Here is a 22,043-nt window from a genome sequence, read left to right as displayed (position 1 = left end):
TCATCTGTCCCCAGGAAAGCAGAAGCATCAACCTTGGTGACCACCACCCCGTGTCACCTATCCAAAAACACAGGAGCCTCTCTCTAGAGTTCGTGCTCTAAGCCAGAGCCTTGGGAAAGAAGAAAAGCTGGGATCTTCCATGCTCACCCCCCCCTTCCTCCCTGAGGAATCATCTTCGTCGTCATCATCCATTGCAAAAATGAATGGAGGCTGTGCAGCCAGCTTTATTAAATATGAATGAGTCGCAGTCCATAGCCCCCACGTGGTCACTCGCCCACTCCATCTCTGGCAATTACTGAGTTGCACACACTGTGCCAAGGGGCACAGCGGTCCCTGCCTGCCCTTGCAGACTGACATAGCCCGGCAGGGGCATGGCTCAGGTCTATAGCTGCCCTGCCCCCTGATTGGAAAAAAAAAAGCCACCTCTGTCTCCCATGCAGCCCGGCTGCTCAGTTCTAAAGGCTCAAGGACAGGGTTTCCCGCTCAGGGCTGTGGAGCCAGGTCACTGAGCTCGGGCCAGACAGAGCCACGTTTTGGAAACTAGGGGCAAGGTGTTCTAGTGTGAGTGGCTTCTGAGCTGTCAGTACCCCACACTTTAGGTTTGACTCAACACAGCCTGGGTTTAGGTTACAAGCATATGTGCAGGCACAAGCCATTCACTCGGTGATTTACCTGTGTAACCTCAGTGCCCCTGAGCTACTAGCTTATGAGTCTGATATGAGCCAAGTTCTTGATTGTCCTGACATAGTGGGGACAGAATAGATGTTCAGTCAGTTGTTGAATGAATGAATGAAACAATGCAACAAACAATGTGAGTAGCTTTGATTATTTCTGAATTGCAGAGACTGAAGTTAAAGAGCTTATTAAAGGGGCATCTCTAGGATGAACCAGAGATCTGGGATGGGGGAGACCCCAGGGTGGCTATGGAGGGTACTCTAGCTGAGATTCCTAACGTGGGGGATATGGAGCCTGAAGGGGCCACCTCCTGTAGCCAGGCAGGACACCCAGTGGAGGGATGAGGACAGCAACCCACTCACAAAACCTCGACCCAAAATGTGTCCTGACTACCAGATGTACAGGGACAAAGATGGAGGGAATGGCCAACCAATGACTGGCCCAACTTGAGACCCGTCTCATAGGCAAGAACCAATCTCTAACACTATTAATGATATGCTGTTATGCTTTCAGACAGGAGCCTAGCATAACTGTCTTCTGAGACTCCACTCAGCAGCTGGCTCAGACAGATGCAGATACCTACAGCCAAACATTAGATGGAGCTCCTGGAGTCTTGTGGAAGAGTTGGGGGAAGGACTGAGAGACCTGAAGAGGGCAGGAAGACCAACATAGTCAACTGACCTGGACACTTGGGGGCTCCCAGAGACTGAACCACCAACTAAAGAGCAAGCATGGGCTGGATGTAGGCCCCCTGCACATATGTAGCAGATGTGCAGCTTGGTCTTCATGGGGGTCCCTCAACAACTGATGTGGGGGCTGTCCCTGACTCTGATGTCTGCCTGTGGATCCCATTCCTTAACCAGGCTGCCTGGTCTGGCCTCAGTCAGAGTGGATGCACCCAGTCCTGCAGTGACTTGATGTGTTAGGGTGGTTAATACCCAGGGGGATCCCCCTTCTTAGAGGAGAGTGGGAACAGGGAGTGGGGGGAGGATCTGTATGAGGGGTACTGGGAGGAAAAGGGGTTGATATTCCGATGTAAAGTGAATAAATGAATAAACTTTTTAAAGTTTAGTGAAGGTTCCCATGCTGAGTGACATAGTGTGTGTCAGTGTATGTGTGAGTGTGAATGTGTAAATATGTATGAGTGTGTGTGAGTGTGTAAATATGTGTGAATGTGTGTGAGTATATGTGTATGAGTGTGTGTATGAGTGTCAGTGTGTAAATATATGTGAATGTGTGTGAGTGTATGTGTATGAGTGTGTGTATGAGTGTCAGTGTGTAAATATGTGTGAATGCATGTGAGTGTATGTATATGAGTGTCAGTGTGTAAATATGTGTGAATGTGTGTGAGTGTATGTGTATGAGTGTCAGTGTGTAAATATGTGTGAATGCATGTGAGTGTATGTGTATGAGTGTGAGATATATGTATATATATATGTGTGTGTGTGTGTCTTTGTGGTGGGGAGTATCAGCCATTATTCACCCAACTAACTGGGCTGGAGTCCCCTCCGAGTCAGAGGCCCTTTGTGTCACATGCACAGTCCTATAAATGAACGTCTAAATTCGTTTCTGACCACAGTTTGACCAAGAGCCATCAAGTTTTCTGCCACCCCAGGTGGCTTGGTCAAGGTTGTCAAAGACCGTGTATGAATCAGTAAAAACAAGTAAGATCAAATTCCTTTTCTGAACTTAAAAAAATTACTTTTATTTTAGAAACCAATAAAATTATGGCAAATATTTACAAATAATTATCTCACATAAAGGTTACATAAAATCAATTCTTCACAAGAAACAGTCACTCATGAAAATACACAGATATTGAAACTACGCCAACCTTATTGCATGTGTCTCCAGCTAATTTAAAACAAAGGTGTTGCAGTCAACCATTTAACTTAAAATAAATCCACAAATCCCAGATTTGACAAGAAAAAAAAGTTAAAAAAAAATTAAACCAGTTTCCCATCCCAGTCCCTCCCAAGTCCCACCCTCAGTCCCTTCCCTTCTCCCAACAAAAAAAAATAGTCCAACATCTTTGGCAAATTGGCACTGCTGTAATTACATTCAAATATTATCACACACAAAAGCAACACACATCACTAAGGAAAAAAAGCCACCAATATTTCAAGTCAGTTCTACTAGGAAAAAAAAAAGAATATAAAACATACATACTTTTAAGAAGCTTTTTGTTTCTCAATCTGTTGGAGACAGACTGTCTCCCACTTTCAAAGGCAATTTAATTGTGTGGTTTTATTTATTTTTTGTTGGTTTTTTTTGTTTTTTGTTTTTTAATAAGCGTCTATGCAGGCATCACAAACTTTGGCGGATACAGTAGGTCAGTAGATATGTATATGTATTTCTTTGATGCTGGAAAGGCCTGTCCCTAGGACAAGGTTAACCATCTAAAAATGAAGAGCAAACCCCACATGTCTTCCTGGCGGAGTTCCCTTGGAATGTAATTTGAATTTCTACAAATACTCAATGTCTGAAGGCCACTAGAGGGTGACAAACCAGGGCAGCATTGTCCCGCAGGAGCCAGGGCCACACTCCAGGTCAAAATTCCACCCCCTGACCACTGTGGGGGTGACCCTGCAGCCAGGCAGAGAAGAAGCATGCTGGCAACATCAGACCTCATTGCCCACTACCCACACTGTGCTGGTGGCTTGGGGCTGGGGGCCAGCTCTGTTCCTTTCTGAGCCCCACCAGGACAAGCTGCTGCTGTGTCTGCTCACCTTCTGTGACTAAAGGCAAGGAAAGCCAGCAAGAGCTGGTATCGGCAGACTCAGCAGTTCTGAGTTTCATGTCCTAGTATCAGAGTGTGTGTATAAGTGTGTGAGTGTATGTGACTGCCAGGGAAGTGTGTGACTATGAGTGTGTATAAGTGTATGTAAGCATGTATGACTGTGTGTATGATATGTGTGGGAGTGTGTGACTGTGTGAGTGTGTAAAAGTGTGTATAAGTGTGTGTGACTGAGTGTATAAGTGTGTATATGACTGTGTATAAGTGTGTGTAAGCATATATATAAGTGTGTGTGAGTGTGTGACTGTATAAGTGTGTGTGACTATACATGAGTATAACAGTGTGTGGATGTGTGCGAGTGTGTGTGGGGGACTGTGTGTGAGTGTAGGAGTGTGTGTGCGTGTGTGTGTATGTTTGTGTGTGTGCTCCCTTTTCCATGCACCTGTGCACATGGCATGGAGAGGAAGGCCTGACTCTGAGGCTCTGAGTCTTGCAAGATGTTTAAAATAGACTTGGGATTTATTTTCTTTTTATGTTTATAGCAATTAATTGGTTATTGATTGGTTGGCATGTTCAACTCTCCATTTCCTCAAATACAATTAAATAGTTTCATTAAAATGTATTCGTGCTTACAAATGAGGGAGTCGTTAAACAGGTTCCTTTCTGTTCCACTCTAAGGGAAATGTACCATTTATAAATCAAAAACCTATCGTGACATGTTCTTAGTGGTGCTTTTGGAGGGGTGTACCATCTGCATGGTGGTTTGGGGGACTAAACGCCCATGTACGGCAGCCCTAGCAGGTGAGCGAACCCAGGTGGGGCAGGTGAGACGACAGGTTAGGCTCCTGAAGTCAGGCCTTAGAGTCAGTGAGAAGCACAGCGCTGCCAAGTCCCTAATCCTTCATGCTGCCTTCCTCTCTGCTATCCGGGCTGAGCTGGATCCGTCAAGATGCCACCAAGATGCCATGACATTCCCACAGTGAGAACAAGAACAGCAGCCTGATGCTGCTCAGGAGTCTATGGTGTGGGCAGAAGACTCTAGAGGTATCACCAGGTGGCTGATGTACCAAGAGGAACCTCTGGATTGAAACCCGTGACTGGCAGTGATCAGCTCTCTGTCGGTCCTGGAAGTGTCCAGGAACCGGGCCTAGGTGCTGAGGAATTCCCAAAGACAGGGAGAAAGATGGGTGCCTGTTGCTCCCAGCATGCAGCTCAGTCTGTAGAGGATGGAGATGCATCAGGACAGTACCCGTGAAAGGGACTCACTATGTGCTCTGCAGCTGGCTCTTGGGGACCCAGCTCCACTGCAGGAACAGCCTGAGCTGACAGCAGGGAAGTGTGCATCAACTCTGTGGCTCCGTCATGAATATGCAAAATGGGATCTTGAGGACCAGGGGCAACAAGGGCCAAGGGGCTGAAGGGGCTATTGGGAGGTAGGACAGACTGCAGGTGAGGAGTCTGAGGAGTCGTGACCTGACTCTCCAAGTCTCCAGTCCTGTATTTTGTTTCCTTTTGAGAACTGCACGTGCCTCGGACCTCTTGGAAGCTGAAGCACTGAAGGAATAAATTTACCCAGGTGCACCAGTGTGTGCCTGGAAACCATCAGAGGCAGACTCCAGACGGTGACAAGGCTAGGACCACCACGGAGCTGGTCTTGCTCGGAGACCTATGGGGTTGACCTACCCTAGCCTGGCCTGTGCAGGGGACTCCCGAGAGACTGTGTCAGACGTCACTTGCTCCTCGTATTTGTTTGGGAGTGCTTGGTTTGTTTTTAAGATTTGCTCCCCATGGCTTGGAGTTAAATTCTAGCTGAAATGTCACCTACAAAGAGCTCAGGCTGCCAAAGGCAGGGCAGCTACTCTGGAGCCTGACTCCTCATAAAGGGATTTCACCCTTCAATGCCCTGTGGCCACATCTGGAGCTCTATCCATAGAAAACCAACTGCTCCTTCCATACCCACCACACCCGTTGTTTCACCCACTGCCACCTCCAAAGCCCAAGCAGCTCACACACCTCTCGCCTCCCTGCCATCTTCTCCAAGTGTTCGTGAAAGAGAGAGAAGAAGGATGGAGGCTTTGACAGGGCTGTGATGGGCGGAGTCAGCCTATAGACAGCCTTTTCTCTTGGCCAACAGAGTGTTTTAAAAGTTTTCACTATCGAGGTTCCAGTTCATAGGCCAATCACACTCTTGATACCTGGGGCCATACCGTACCCTGCTGCTCTGTACCCTGCCCAAAGTATGGCTTGAATCAGCGACCTGGCCTCAGATATTGCTGTCTTCTGTTTTCTGGCCTGTGGATAGCCAAGGTTCTAGCCCAGGCTCTCCTTGCATCTTGTCATAGTTTATTCCAAAGTAAAAAAGGGCAGAGAAGAGAGAAAGGGGGGTGGCCTGTGGAACTGTTGCCTTATCCTCTGAGAGCCAGAGAATCTCATGTCCAGTCCCTTCCAGGGACTGTGGCATGGGCGTGGACACACTGTCCTGTGAGCCTCAGGGTGCAGCAGGGAAAGGCTCTACACAAACACTAAGTATTCCATGAATTCATGTAAAGACTGAAAGTTTCAGTGTTAATGGAACCAGCAAGGCTGCTGGTCTCCAGACCCTTCCTGTTACTGGTCCAGTTTCTGGGCTCTGTTTTCCTTGTTGTATATCTGGGAATTTCTGGAGGACTGAGGGGTGAGTGTCTACAAGCCATATACTCTGTGATGGGCACTCAACTCTGTGGGCAAAGAATGTGGCTCAGAGATTTGAGAACTTACTTCATTCTCTTCTTTACAATGAGCCCCAAATGTCAGGGTCTTTGCCCCATGGGAGAGTGGAGTGTTACAAAGAGCTATACAGTGTCGGTCAGGAAGGCTCGGTCTCTGAGAAGGTGCCTTAGCAAAGGATTGGCTGGTTTGCTATATGACACAAGATCTCAGGCTGGAGCTAGACAAATAGTATGAAAATATCTTTTTCACAAAGTTCAAACAGGAGTGAAGGCCCATGAAGGCATGCCCAGGCCTTCTGCCATGGAGCTGCTAAAGCCCCTGACTCTGTTCTCTGGCTTTGTGCATCTGTGGTGTGGGGGTGAGGGCTGGAGAGAGCAGGTGTGCAAGCCTGAGACCGCCCACGTGCCCCTGCATCTCCAGAGCTGGCAAGAACAGCTTGTGTGTGAGCAGCCATGCGACTCTGGGCTCTTGTGCTTTTCTTACCTGGCATCCCAGGAGCCATTGGGTTGTCTAATAAATAGTCTCCAATCTGAGGACCAGCAGCACCTCAGGTGAGAGAGGGAAGATGGAGCTCCTTCTAGGGGCTAGATCACTGGGGAGGGAGCCACTGTGGGGCAGAGTGGGCCCTGCTGAGGAAAGTGTGCAGAACTGAGCAGCCGGTTCAGGGAGGCTGCCCTCTTTCCAACAGCTTAAAACTGCAAGAAGCACAGGGTGAACATCACTGTAAGAGAGGGATGGTGGGGACAGGGAAGGAGGAATGAGGGCGGAGCCTTCTCCTACCTTAGCTGACAAGTGGAGGCTGGAGGTGGGTCACTCAGCTCCTTCAGGTGGCCTGGGGCTGTAGCTACTTTGCTTTGCAAGTTCCCCAGGTACCCAGCCTGCTCATGTGCCCTGCCTCTGGCATGGTGACTGCGGAACCCTGGCAGTTGTACTGGTTTGGAAGCCTATTCTGAAGTCCTTGGACAAGTAGTACCTCTGCCATCTTCTCTGCCACCTTCTCTTCCAGGTACAAGAGATGGGAAGATAGAGGTGACAGAGACCATCACATGTCACAAGTCAGAGGCCCAAGTCCCAACCTAGTCACTACTTAGAGCCTCCACTATTCTGAGCCTTAATTTCTTTTGTCCCATTCCCCTGCTGGGAATCTTGAGGCACAAAATACATGGGAAGGAGGTCTGCTTGGCCTCCCTCTCTGGTTCCGGGCTTCCATAAGCTGGGCCTCAGTTCCCCTCAGGGACAAAACTATGTCTTTTTGAAGACCCCCTGTTTCCCATTCTTGTTTTACACTTGATTGGAACACTAGCAAGACCTCACAAACTTGTTCAAAAGTGAGGGATGACCTAGGTGACAGTCACCACCTCTGTTCTCTGGGAGGAAGGGAGGAAGGAAAATCATGATCTAAGCCTACTGTCAGCCTAGCAGAGCCTCAGAGAGGTAAAGGGTCTGAGGCCCCACAGTACACTACAGCAGGCTCTGGTGACACTGTCATGTGAAATGGTCAAGTTCTTCCTCATTATTATAATTCAGCCTCAGTTGAGAAAGACCAGGGTTCTTCTCTGCTATTCAGAGTTGGCAGGCATAGAGGTTTCAGATGAAGAAATTGTGTCACCGGGCACTCCAGACTCAAACTCAACCCCAAGTCACTCACCAGTTCCTCATTGCTTGGTCTGTCCCTCCCCTCACCCTTCCTCTGTCACCCACACATTCCCCTGTCTTTCCCACAGCGAGCTCCATCTCCACCCCCTGTAGCAGCAGAGTGACCTGCATGGTGTGAATCAGGCACCTGTCACTGTTCCCAGCCACACACTGTGCTCCTCAAACTGGGCAGGGCTGGGTGAGAGGGAGTTCACGTCCTAGCTGCCGCCTGCAGGATATGCTGGTCCTCGATGCAGGGATAAGTCCTTTCTGTTAGACACTGTCTCTGTGGCTGGGACAGGCTTGCCCAGAATCCAGTAGTTGGGGTCCCAAAGGACAGTTGTTGGGTGAAGTATCCACGGCTGATGTCCAAAGTGACCTGAGCCTGGACATGCCTCAGAAAACATATTCAGTTTGGTGGTTCTGGGGGCCAGGACGACCCCTGGCCTAGATCACATGATCTTTTGATCCAGACAGCCATTCAGAGCCACAATGACTCAGCATTTGGATAACCTTGTACTTTTAGAACGGCAGCTGAAGAATGTCCCGGACAGTTCTCTTGGAGTCCCTTGATCAAGAAAAAGACTCTCGATCCTGTGGTGGCTCTGTGGAAATGGAGACAAGAAGCCAAGCTGTCTCCCCGAAGCATGTTCCTCTTGGGGGGAACCTCAAAGGAGATTTGCACCATGACCACCAGTGAGCCATGTCTAGTGGTCTAGACAGCAGAGAAGTTGAGTGAGCCTGAGGCCAGGCAGCCTCAAGATAGGCACTGCCAGTTTCAAAGACAGCTCTGAGATACCTGCCAGGGCACCAGGGCAGAGGGCTGTACAAGTGGGAGATGTCCTGGGCTGCACTGTGGGTTGGCTAATCTGCTCTGTCAGACTCTCAGGCCCACAGAGAAGCAAGACGGTATTTACATGGGTGCTGTGAAGCAATAAAAGCTAGCTCTCCTTTCCAGGCCTGCTGTGGCTGAAACACAGAGATGGTCAGATAGTCAGGGGGACTGGAAGGCCGGGCTTGGCTGCAATGGTCTTCAGGACGGCGGAGATCCTGTCACCACCTGGAGAAGCTCATCAAGTGACTCTGGAAATGGACAAGGATGGAGAAATCCAACCTGGATCCCAGGCAGGACAAAGGGGAGGAAGGACGTCTCAAGTGAGTGTGGGATGGGGGATGGGAGACGGAGTCGTTGGGCCCCTCTGCCTGTCTTGGGGGATGGGAGGCTGTCTCCATCGATGATAACGGGTTGTAAGTGCTGGGCGCCCACATGGCTCGGAGGGTCAGTGGCGGTCATAGGCAGTGGCTGCGGCCGGCGGGGCAGCTCCTCGGGCTGCAGCACTGTAATAGTATGGGGAGCCTAGAAGAGACAAGAGAGCACTGAGGTCAAACCAGGGGTCTCCTGCCCACCAGTCCCCCAACCTCTGTCTCCTCTGTCCTTTCGGGCACTGTCCACTCTCCCTCAAACCTCTATCCTGATCTTTTCCCTCAAGTCTGATCAGGCCTGCCTAGAGCCACACACAGACTGAAGACAGGATTCTGTCCTGGCTGCCACATGTGGTCTACACTTCCTTTTGAGTGGCTTCTGTCTGCTTCTGTGTAATTGAGAAGAAGTGAGTAGTTGCCCCTGTGGACCTCAAAGCCCAAAGTAGTCAGCATCTGGTCTTGTGGAAACCATTTGAGGCCTTTCCTACAAGAGTAAAATTTTCATCTGATTGATAAGTACTCTGTGGTCAAGCCTTGGCTAGCCCCGCTGAGCTCACTGGCCACACTGGCCATACTGACATTACTCCAGCAGTACTCCACACTCCACCCAACATTTCTACCTGACACCATCATCTCTACGTGGGAGTTGCTTCATTCAAATGTAGGGGGCAGGGCCAGTGACTCCTTCCTGGAGTTCCTGGCCTTTGCTCACATCCCTTTTCCTGTCTAGGCCTCCTTCAAGTCCCAGGGCCCTGCCTTCCTACTCTGGGAACCCTCTCCTACGAGCTCACTTCCCTTCACAGGTTGAGTTTCTCTCCTTTGAGAGCGTCCCCTATCCCAGGGCAGAGAATCCTAAACAGGCAGGGCTGGCCTCTGGCCTTCTTGCCATTTGCTCCCAGTTTCCAGCTAAGGGGAAACTGTTCCAGGCATGTTGGCTCACATGTAAAATCCAGGGCTGGGGAGCCAGAGACAACAAGACTGCCAGGAGGCCAGCCTACATAATGAGATCTTGTCTTGGAAACAAAAAATATTAAAAGGAATCTGTGCTCTAGAAATCTGGGCTTTCAGTAAAGCTCTGGTGACCACTGAAAGTGCAATTGTTCTGGGCTGGGGCATGGACATGGAACAGTGGTGTGTGTGTGTGTGTGTGTGTGTGCGTGTGTGTGTGTGTGTGTGTGTGTTTGTGCGGGGGGAGATAAGGGCTCTTCCTGTGACCACAGGATGGAGTGGTCCCTGGGTTCCTCTCATGCCTCTGGCCTCTATCTGCTTTTTGGGCACGTATCTGCAGTAGTTACCAGAAGCTCAGTCTATACTAAAACTCTTCCCTAGGGACTTGGGGAGCTAGGGATGGGTAGGAATTGGGGGTCTGGTTGGATTCTCAGAATCGCAGAGGTTAGAGCTTCAAATCTTTCACAGTGAGGAGATAGGTGTTCAGCAAAATAAAAACCTGCTCCGGTCCCAAAGCCCCTCAGGGCCAGAGCCTGGCCCTGGTCCCAGGATGTGTGCCCTTGGTGAGGGCTCATCCACCTCCGTTCGGCCGCTGGAGGACAGGCTCATTGCAGCAGACTGGAGTTCAGGCCCTATCAGCCAGTCTTGTTGGGGTGGGCCTGGTGAGCTTACTTCCCAGAGGGGTCAGCTTGGATTTGTTCTAGAGTGCCACTCAAATCTAAGCCAGCCATGATGGCTCTCCCAGATATCCTAACTAAGGGCTGAGCTGTGGGGTTTTCTTCACAGTCCTGACCATGCCTTGGTGAAAGGCAAGTGACTTTACTTCCCAGGACTCAGTTGTTTTTGTCTTTAAAAGGGGGTCTCAGTGGGGCAGACATGAGGTCACTGTGGAAGTGGTCACTTCCATCTGAGGACTTACATCCATTCACTTTTATCAGGTAGGAACTATCATTGTTCCTGTTTTATGGATGAGGATGCTTGGCCAAACCCATGTCTAATAAGCGGTGGGGTAGGAGGACACTTTAGCATCTAGATTCTTCTACTCTGGAGCTCACTGGCTGATCCACTCCTGCCCCTGACTCAGGCAGGGATAGCATGGGACCTCTCCTTGCTGTTCAGATATAGACGGCCCAGGCAAGCACTCTATACCCAAGAATTCCCAAAGACAATCTCCTGCTGCCTTCAAGGTCACTTCCCCACTCCAGCCCTGACTCAGAGGCATCTGCCAGCCTCTGTTCTTTCCACTGTGGGATGGGAGAGCAATGGAGTGGGGCCGGGGCTTATTTCCGACAGGTCTGGAGACTGCACAAGACTATGAAAACCATAGTGGCCGCCTTCACAGAGGGTCCACAGGGGCAGGAAGTGGACAGAGAGGATCCAGAGGCTTCCTGTGGTGAGGTTCCGGCTCCCTCTCAAGGCTCCATTCAAGATCACCCCTCAGGGCTTAGCCACCCCGGGTGGCAGCCTTGGCCGAGGGTTTGATTTACCACAGAAAATGAAAACATCACCTCGCCAAGTGCTCTGTCTTCCGTGCCCATTAGACCTTTGTATAGAATAAACTTGTCCTTCCTTCTGTCATTTTTCCTCCCTAATTCACATTATCATCAATTTTCCTCTTGACACAGTCATTCCAGGCTGGCTCAGGGCTGCCTCCCTCTCTAATCTCTTTACAGAGGCCACAGGCGCCCCTGTTCTAATCCAAATTGACCACGGCTGGCTTTTCTGTTGCCAGCCCTGCCAGCTCTGCCTGCCTCTGCCACCTCCTCACCAGCCTGAGGGACCCTACAGGATGAGGTGTTGAGGATGGCACTGCCAGTGTTGATTGTGTTGGTAAAGGAGCCTGGGACAGCAGGGGTCTCTGAGGACCAGTGCCAGGCTATGTCTGAGCAGGAGGAGTGTGCTGTGGACACTTGTCTTCAGGGGCTCACCAGAACCTAAGGACACACAGGACAGGTCACCACATTCCTGCCCTCCTCCACCCCAAATCAGAGAAATCTTCAGACTGGGTCTTTGTAGTCTGAACCAGTGAGATTTGTTTGTCCAAATCACTGAGAAGTCTGTGGCAGGGCTGGTGTGATGGCAGCAGGAGGGAGCTATTTGCAACGCTGTGGGCAGGTGAGTCATGTGTCTTCATCAACATGCAAGCGGGATCCCTAAGGACTCAGAGCCTGTGCCTCAAGAGCTTCACATTCAGTGCCTGTGTAAGAGGCTACCATGGTAACCATCCTCCTTTTACCCCGGAACCAACTAAGGTATAGATGGGCTGGTGAATGGCCTGATGGAGCCAGGTTATAGACTCAGGTATTTCTCATGTTTGGAGCTACCCTACATGATGACTATTCCTCTTGTGCTGGCACTTTTCCTGTGTCATGTGACTTATCTTCCCAGCTTCCCTTGCTGCTGGGGCTCGGGTGTTTTATCAGGGAACTGCCCATTAGAGTCTCTTGCGTTGGACACTGGTTGGGAAGGATGCAACTTAAAGAAATGGGCCGTGGACTCCATTCAGTAGGAACAGGTGTCAAAGACCTCCATGGCTGAATGGTGGGAGGGAACATCCTCCGATGCTACCAAGCACGGAGGGAAAGCCACATCATGGCATAATTGGTGGGTGCCAGCTGGCAGCAGTGGGGGGTGGGGTGGGGAATGCTTACAGCAGAGCAGCCAGCAGTCCAAATGGGTGTTCTCCTGGCTCTGTGTCCCATGCCCATCTACTGAGTTTGCCTGAAGATTCTGGAAACCCTTGATGTCCTTTACTAAATATGTTTCTGCTTAAACTAGCCAGAGTGGATTCTGTTGTTTGCAGTTATAAGTCATTAACCCAGTTTTCAAAACCAGCTGGCTGTCCTCGTCACATACAAGGTTTGAGTGCCGTGCGACTCTCACCTGTTTCTACAGAGGCACAAGATCCCCTCCCAGCTGTAGCTATTCAGACTGAATTAGTTTGGAAGGTCTAGAGAATCCTGTCACATACAGCCTAAGGATACAGTCTCTGGGGTTGAGGTGACACCTCGTGTGACATTTGCTCATGTGTGACCTGGGGTGAATGAATCTGCCCTCACTTCTCTGTCTCTCTGAGACACAGGGATGGCTTCTATAGGGCTTCTGAAAGGATAAAATGAGACAGCCTATGTGACACATTTCCTCAGTGCCTAGTACAGTTAATAAATGCTCACTTAAATAATCAGAGTTCTGAGTTGGCATCCTCCTCCCTACCCTTTCTCTAGTCCTTCTGAAAGCCCTCAGGACTTAGCACAGGTACCTCTGGTTGATGCTTCCTTACCCCCAGCCTGTGAGCTCACAGGGCAAAGCCCGACATTATGAGCAGTGAACTGGCTTTTACTCAGACTTGAGCAGAAAAGCCTCAGCTCTCTGCCCCCATCCCTTTGGACATGTCACTGCCCTGAGATTGGTTTCAAACTTCTCAGCCTGGTTCAAAGTCCCTCATCTGTGTATACTCCACAAGCACCTCGGCTCCTGTGCCACAACTGTGCGGTTTTGTCATCACTGCAGTGTACCCTAAGCCCCAGAAGTGAGCATCACTCTGAATCTCTGGGATGCCTTGTGAAAAGCACACATGGGAAGTCCCCTTGGCAGGACTTTGTGCCACCCATCGGCTGGATTTCTGCCATTTCTTGTGTGGCCTAGGCCATGATGTCACGTGTAGAAGCCCCGGGTCAGTGTGGCCCAAGACCAACTTTGAGCCACACTCCCTTTGGGTCTCCCTGTAGTACTAGGACCAGGGCTCAGTTGGAGGGACTTAGGGAGGACTCCTGGGTTTGAGTCTCAGACTATGGTCTCTTTGCTACACCTGCAGGGAGACATGGTCACTCTCATGTCTTCCTGACTGAGACAGACAGCTAGGCCAACTCAGAGTCCATGTGGGGGGAACAGCAGGCAAAAACTTTGCTCAGTGTTTAAAATGATTTTGACCAGTCAAAGGAGAGACACCAACCCACAGATTTAAGTACCCTGGGAAAGCAGAGCTTCAGTGTCTTCTGTAAGGCAGGCTGGGACTCTCCATCACGCTGGGACGTGAAACACCAATCGACAGTATTCCCTTTTACATCTACTGCTGTGCGTGACACACCAGAATACTTGGGGTAGCCCAGGGTACCAAGAGTATATCCCATGCGTGGCTCTCGTGGTAGTAAGAGAGATGTGGTATCCACACCGTGAGTCTGTCTTATTCAAACCAGATTGAGGAAGGGATCAAGGTTTGGGAACTTGAATGTGAAGTCTCCGGGTTACTGCTTTTCTGACAAAGTCTATGGTTCTTGGTCCTAAAATGATTAAGGTTTCAAGGAATTAGCGGCCTCTCACTTATTAATGTGGATAGATAGGCTGTCTCAAAGACTCCCCTACTTTCACTTCACTGGTCCAAAAATGTTCTCATCGTTGGCTGACTGTAGGGGCAAGGTCAGTATTGTAACCTGCAAGCTGATTGGCTGGTTCTACATGCTAAGTGGTGACATCTACACCCAGGTCCTCTGCTTTAAGTTTAACTTTGGTGGGCACTCATCAGCTGGCTTCATTTAGATTTAGGTCAACCAAACAAAGGGCTCTTCTTGAACCTTGGAGGACAGTTAGGCTATTGGTGTGTGTGTGTGTGTGTGTGTGTGTGTGTGTGTGTGTGTGTGTGTGAACATATACCAATGATATTCACAGACCAGGCTGGCTATGGCCATGAACATTCTGCCAATTTGAGTCTTGGATAGAGGTTAGGCACCAGCTGAGCCCTACACAGCATGCCTTGGCAAGCCACAGGGCAGCTGGCTCCTAATGGAGCTGGCACCAATGATGCCCATCGCAGACATCATTAATCAATCACTGGGCCTCAGAGCCCTTAGCAAGACAGTTTTCTCAGCAGCCAACACCAATCAATGCAAGTTTGTATTTTCAGTGCCTCTTATTTAGGGAAATTTCACTCTCTTTAATGGTTCTTAAGAAATAGGAGTAACTCATGAGCTAGTACTTTTCTTATCTTCTTCTCTGCCTCACATTCCCACCTCCGTGAGCTGCAGTGGCATTAACTGTACTAAGACCACCAGAACAGGACCTGTACTCTATGCATGTCATGAGGAAAGATATGGCCAGACCTCAGAAGGGACTGTGGCCAGGGAGGAGTACTCACCAAGCAGCCCTGGGTTGGGGAACCTCCACGAATCGTTGTAGGAGGAATACTGAGGGTGGCTGTAGGGACTCCCAGAAAATTCACTCCCTGCAGGAGGTGGGCAGAGAGAAACAGAAGACAAGTGTTAAACCAGGTTCAGAAAAGGCAGTGGGTTCAAGTCTGTTTAACTGCTCGCTATTGATGACACTTGTCTCTTCCATGAGTTTCAGGTACTTTTGGTAACCAACAACAGCATATCGGGGTTATACTCTCGTCCAGTGAGCTGTCTACTTCACCCCAAAGCCCTTGGTATCGATGGGTATGGAAGCCATGGAGCCATCACGTGCAGGGTGGGGTCTCTCTGGGCACACCTGCATAATTCCAATCCTAGCCTGCTGGGCTGTTGGCACCGGCTGAGGCTCCTAAGGGACCCTAGTGAGTTGATTCCATTCCTCATGACCTCATCTCTAAGTGTGGACCCTCTGTGCTGTGAATTCAGAGTGACTGGGCATGAGACACAGGGCTATCCCATGTGTCTGCTGACAGTAAGGGACAGGCTAGAGGAAGAGGGGGGCAGTCTTCTAGACACTGGGGAGGAGGTAGTTGTTCATGGCGGTGGGCACGCTCAGGCAAGTGTACAGGATAAAGGGAGGGTAGGGTGAGCCCAGAGGACAGTTCAGTCAGATCCACAGCCGGCAGAGCTGAGCCCTCACCCCTGGCTATTCTCTGGGTTCACAGCAGCCCCAAGGGAGTCTTCTGCCAGTGAAGCCAGCTTCAAGTCCTGTCCTTACATGCTTGTAGCAGCAGACTCTGCTCATTTCTTTCTTTCTTTCTTTCTTCTTCATATAGCTGGGGTCCCAGAGGGCAGACTGTGTTCTCTATCCTCTGCACTGAGTGCTCAAGAGCCTGGTTTGTCTATCTAGTAGAGGAGGCTTTGGAGCAGGGCATGGAAAGCCAGAACACTGAATGGTTTTCTTAAGCCTCCAGGTAAGGTCCTGCCCTGCTGGAGGTGACAGGAGTTTACACGGTCCTGAGGGACTACTTGCGGCCAAGCATGACTCCATGATCCCCTAAAGGGAATGTACAAAGGCCAAAGGGCAAGAGGCTTTGGAAGAGACCGGTTCTCCTCCCACCTCATAGGCAAGCACAGGCAGAGCATGCACACACCACACACTCACACACACACACACACACACACACGCACACACACGTGCTCCTGCTCAGGCCTCTCTGGGGGCCACTCCATGCCTGACAGACTGAGCCTTCCAATTCTCTGTTTTTTATGCCTCAGCGGTCAGGGTGCCAGGTTCCCGCATACAGAGGGAGAGAGTGGTGACAGGGCTGGGCCGCACAACTCAGCCCCAGCAGACCCATCAGTGCTACAGAGCCTCTGCTGCCTCCTCCCCTCCCTCCCCTCCCTCTTTCTTTCTCCTCTTCCTCCTCCTCCTCTTTGAGAAGCAGGTTGGGAGGAAAGCACTCTTGCCAAGGCTCTCACACCCATAAACTGCCCTGCCAGAGGCACATCCTGAGGGCGCCATGCCCACCCTATCTCTGATTAGCACCATTGTATCTACTGCCAGGCCACCTCTTCCAGGAAGCCTCTCTGAGCTTCATCCCCAACAGGGCGTATCTTGGGGCCACTCAGCTGGAGTGAGTTGGCATAGACCCCTAGAGGTCTGTGAAGACTCACAGGCAGCTTTCAATTCCTCTAGATTCTAGAAACTAGAAGGAGAGTCTCAGTCAGCACCAACACACTCTTCCAGGTGCATGGCTTCCAGAAGGCATCCTTCCCTGTCCCTCCTCTGGCACACAGTCTCCTGCATCGTCCTCGAGTATCCCATTGGCTGTGCCGTGGGTGGAGCCCCCACAGCACGGGAGTGTCTGTTTCAGCAGGTCTCTGCCCTGCCCGGCAAGCATCCTGTTTGGCCTCCCCATGGCGCAGAGTCCCCAAGGCTCTCTCCTCCCCGCTTCCTGGGCTTGATCCAGGAGAGGCCCTCCCTGGGATGCTTCCCCTGACCAGCTCATCCTTCTGTCCTGCTACCGTTTATTCCACAGAGCTTATCACTTTCCAACCTGTCTTGTTCATCATGTTCATCTTGTTAATTATCTGTCTCTTCCACGAGGCTGCAAACTCCTTGGGGACAGAGTTTTGTCTGTTTATGTCTTGATCCCAAGCCTCAGCACCAGGCTTAGCATCCATCTAAGCATGCATGGCTGACTAATTGTTAAGTGAGCGAGTGAGTGAGTGAGTGAATGAATGAATGAATGAATGAATGAATGAATGAGACCTGTAGGTCAGCCAGGGGCACGTTACGGAGTGGACTGAGTAAACCTCTTACTTGGATAATGGCTACCATTATTAGCTCCCACAGCTAGGAATATGCTTTGGAATCTTCTGTGAGCTAAGATTTAAATTAATTTCTGTTTCATTATACACCACAACCTCAGGCCCAGGAAACACCTACCTGGACCCCACCTGGTGCGCTCAGAGTCATGGTGAGGTGAGTACCTGAGTCCTTATCCTGTGCTGTGCCCTTTAGAGTAGTATGCACTTGGTAAAGGGATCCTGGGCATCTCAGGGACTTGAGGCTGACCTAGAGGCTGTCCGGCCACCTGTTGGGGACTCTGCAATGATGTCTGACTATTTCAAGTGCTATATAGTAAGCTAGCATTGTGTACAGAGTAGAGAAGCCAGGATCTCACTATGAAGGAAGCTATCCACAGATCTGATCCATACAATAACAAAGCTGGTTGGGGGACAGCAGATTGACCAGGCAGGTGCCACAATCCTTGGTCATTTGGCAAAGATGTGGGGCCAGGCTTCTTGGGTTCAAATCCCAAGCCTGCCTCTTCAAAATTCTGGAATTCCCAATGGGCCACTCAATTCCTTTGTGCCTCAGTTTCCATCTTTGTAAGTCGGGGCAATTGCAAAGCTTATGCGGTGCTTGTAGAGGTTCAAAGAAGGCTCAGCACATGCCAGCCATGGCGATGTGCTCCTCCACAAGTCCCCAAGTCCTCCTGGGCACCCAGAATCAAACTGAACCTTCCCAGCCACCCTGGGATGCTCACAGGATTAATAAAACTGCACTTCAGTGGTGAAATGCTCTCCCTCAGGCCAGAGCGTCACTCCAAGGCCACGTTCCTACCTCCCGGCCCTGGACTCTCGTCTTTAAGACATTGTTTTGCAACACGGGCTGTTTCCTCATTTGTCAAAGGGCAGAGAAGACCAAACGCTGTAGCCCAGCAGTGCTCAGCCTTCCTAGTGCTGTGACCTCTTCATACAGCTCCCAGCTTGTGGTGACCTCAACCATAAAATTATTTCATTGCTACTCCATAACTGTAACTTTGAATCACAGTGTAAGTGTCTGATATGTGATCCCTGTGGGGTTGAGACCCACAGGTTGAGTGCCACTGTTACAGATCCTGACTCCCAGCTCTGGGGGATGCCTTTCCTCTGGGGTAGGCCTGGGGCTCCAACCTCCTCACCACCATCCTCACACTGAGGAGTACCTGTTCTTTGCTGGAACCTAAAGCAGCAGCTTGGAGAAGCGAGGTATGTTTGGCTTAGAGTCCTGGGAACCTTTGGAGTCCTCTGAGGGGCCACTGAGACCAGTCTTAAGGCTGATTGGATCTCCAACAAGGGAGACAGGGACTCTGGGCCAAGCTGGAGCTGGGGTCATTCAGTGCACTGTGGGATGGCAGGGCCTGTGACAAGCAGAGGCAGCTGCAGGGTAAGTGAGGGTCAGGATGGAGGGCTCTTGTTAGCAGGCACTAGGATCCAGTCAAGGCTGCAGTTGGAGGGGTGAGGCCAGGGAGACCTTCCAGTTGGCTGCTGCCACAGCAGAGGAAACTGACTGTCCACAGGTACAAAATCCTCCTCTAGAGCAGGCTTTCAGAGAGCAGGAATCCAAAGTGCCTGGTTCTAGCTTTTGTTGGGGCTTCCAGAGGTAAAGCCAACAGGCCTGAGGTCAAACGTCACACCACAAAACACCTTTCCTTGTGAGTTCACCCAGCAAAGAAGACTCTGCCCCACCTTGGGACCCCTTGCCTCTTTCTACTGATTCATACTCTGGATACCTCTCAAAGGGACACCTTAAATCGTAGATTTTTATTTCTTATTAACAAGAAGGATTCTGTATGGCCTCAGAAGGGAAGGGAGGTAAACTTGTGTCCAGATAGCTGTCACTCAGATAGCTGTTACTGTCACTGAGTGGGACCTCCGTCCATGAGGCACAGAGCATACTGGTTCTCCTTCAAGGCAGGTACAGGCTCTGTCTAGAGTTCAACGTACAGAAGTATCTGAGAACTCTCCAACAACAAACCAGTGCCAAGCCACTGATTGCTCTGGGCAGTGGAGTATCCTGTGGAGGAAACTGTGGATGAAGGCCTGTAGTTACCACACAACTTGGGTCCCTCATGATGCCATGGGAGCACAAGGGGGGACCTGAGACCAGTTGAGAGCTTGATCAACCATCAGCATTTCTTCTTCTCAAAGGCTGTGTGGCCTCGGGCAAGTGACTGAACCTGTCTGAGCAGTCTCCTCATCATTTATAGGGACTAAATAAATCATTGTTTACAGTTTGAATGTCCCCACACAAAAAGTCAAGTTGGAGTTCATCTCTAGGAAGAAGCATTAAGAGGGTGGAAGGGGCTGGTCAGTGGTGGTACATGGAGGCAGAGGCAGGAGTTCAAGGCCATCCTGGTCCACAGAGAGAGTTTCAGGATAGCCAGGGCTACACAGGGGGGAAAAAAAGTGGAAGCCTGATCAGACTATTGTGTTTGGAGATGGGGATTTGGGGGAGTAACTAAAGCTACCTGAGTGCATGGGGGAGGGATATTAACACCATGGAGCTGTGGGTTTACAAGCAAGGACCTGAACTATGCTGTAGTCCTGTGAGGTCCTGAACCACCTCAGGAGTCAGCAGCATTCTCCTAGCAAGAAAAGCTTCATCAGACACAGCTACCTGACTGAGCTTCCCAGTCCTCAGAGCTGTGACTCGAATCAACCCTCATGCTCTATAAAATACAGCCTGTGGCATTCAGCTATAGCAACAGAAAACGCAAGAAGGCAAGCACCTGCGTCACAGGGCCTGCATCAGTGATGCGGTGTTCCTGGAGGGGCAATGCCACCTTCTCCCAACATGCAGACACTGGGGAAGGTGGGGAGGGAGGGAAATGGGAAGGGGCCCCCCACTAACAAGTGGGGGACAGGCTCCAAAGGATTTCACAGCTTTTGCTGAGTTCTTGGGTGTGCAGAGGAAAGATCTAGGTGTAGGGGTGAAAGCAAGAAAGCTGAGGGGCTGTGCGTGAGGAAATAGAAGGACCTGAATGGAGAGGCCTGAAAATGCACATGCCCACATGGAATCCAAAATTCATGGAGAATTTTGGATGTCATGTGACTATTTTGAGGGTAGGCTGATGAGGGCATAGAGGGGCATCGACTCTCAGAAGGGTAAGCTGTAGAGAGCAAACCCACATGTTCTTGCTTGTCACACCTGTGCCCTTGCTCTCTGACTTTCTCTACATCACTCTGTCCTGGCTAGATGCTGCTGCTGCGCCCTTACTCTTTCCAACCTCCAGCACAGTGGGCCAATGGAGACTTCTCTTCCTCACAAAGTACCCAGCCTCAGGTATGTTGTTTCAGCAACAGAAAGCATACTAAGACGAGACTGACTTGATGTTTTCCTCAGACATAGAGTCAGAGAAGATTCCTGGTGCCGTGCTTGTATGGACAGTGGAGTTATGGTGGAGACATGTTGTCAAAGGGCATTTAGTGTAGATCAGAGAGCCCCAGGCCAGTGGGAAGGAAGCCTGGAAACATCGTGTAACTGTGAAGGAGAACACCGTAGTTTTCTAAAAGGTGGCAAACAAGGGTCCGACTACGCTTCCTTTCAGTTGCAGTGTTAAAGGGAAGCAGCCAGAAGGGAAAGGTTTGGCCCCAAGAGTCACCACGTGAGCAAAGGCAGGGAGGTGTGGCCATTGGTGACATAGGATGAAATTCAACAGGTTAGAAAGTAGAAGGACTCCAGACAGTCCCAGGCCACACCCTGGGTACAGTCCAGCATGCTCTTATCTGGAGCTGCCTACCGTGGAGAAGGAGGTAGAAAAATGGTCTCTAGGGAGCTGGAAAGACAGCTCAGCTGTTGAGCGCTTGCTCTTCCAGAGCACCAGAGTTCAGTTCAGCACCTACATCTGGCAGTTCACAATTGCCTGGAACTCCGGCTCCTGCAGATTCAGTGACCTCTTTTAGTCCTGAGGGTACCCACATACCGGTGTCATACACATATACAAACACACACACACACAACCAAAATCTTTTTTTTTTAAATTGGCTGGTGGTAGCACACACCTTTAATCCCAGCACATGGGATGTGGAGGCAGGTGGATCTCTGTGAGTTTGAGGCCAGCCTGGTCAACTGAGTGAGTTCAGGACAGCCAGGACTACACAGAGAAATCCTGTCTTAAAAAACCAAACCAACCAACCAACCAACCATGGAACCAAAAACCTGAGTTTGCAGATCCGAGTTTGAGGGGTAGGATGGGTTTGAGCTTCTTCTGTTGATGGCTGATAGAGAAAACCCTGGGGCAGGGGAGAAGGGCGGGCGCCCATTGCAGACCCGCCCACTGCAGACCCGCCCACTGCAGACCTGCCCAATACAGTCTTCCCCAGAAGCAGCCCATAAAATTTCAGAGGACACCGCTCTGCCAATTCTTTTTTTGATCACAGGCTATCTCAGGTTTGTCTGTCTCTATCCCTCTAGCCTGCTATTATTACTTTACCATTTTTTGCATTTTTAAGTTAAGTTGCCAACATCAGTACATTTTAAGTAGTCCAGTATTCATACCATGAACTAAAGTTCATAACTGATTTAATGAGCACATTTTCCCCTTTGGATATAAAGTTTACATGTAATGAAACAAACAGATACTAATGCTTTCATTTGACAAATGCATGAACCATGTTACTCAAGCCCAGGACTGTCGAGTTCTGGAATGTTAGCGTCACCCTACAGAGAATGCCGAGAA

General features: G+C 50.2%; 1 protein-coding gene across 2 annotated transcripts in view; it reads right to left on the bottom strand.

Annotated features, from left to right (window-relative positions):
- Positions 1-6,093: 6,093 nt before the first annotated feature.
- Pax5 (paired box 5) overlaps positions 6,094-22,043 on the bottom strand; it is a 177,284-nt gene continuing 161,334 nt past the window's right edge. For both annotated transcript variants that reach the window (XM_028770224.1, XM_028770225.1), the window contains 2 exons: positions 15,039-15,125; positions 6,094-9,113 (listed from right to left, as the gene is read on the bottom strand). In XM_028770224.1, the coding sequence (XP_028626057.1) occupies positions 9,037-9,113; positions 15,039-15,125 (164 nt within the window). In that variant the 3' untranslated portion in view covers positions 6,094-9,036. The remainder of the gene's footprint in view (positions 9,114-15,038; positions 15,126-22,043) is intronic.

Source organism: Grammomys surdaster, unplaced genomic scaffold (assembly GCF_004785775.1).
Source record: "Grammomys surdaster isolate TR1022 unplaced genomic scaffold, NIH_TR_1.0 199, whole genome shotgun sequence".
NCBI classification, from domain to species: domain Eukaryota; kingdom Metazoa; phylum Chordata; class Mammalia; order Rodentia; family Muridae; genus Grammomys; species Grammomys surdaster.
This window is presented reverse-complemented; position numbering and strand designations above follow the sequence as displayed.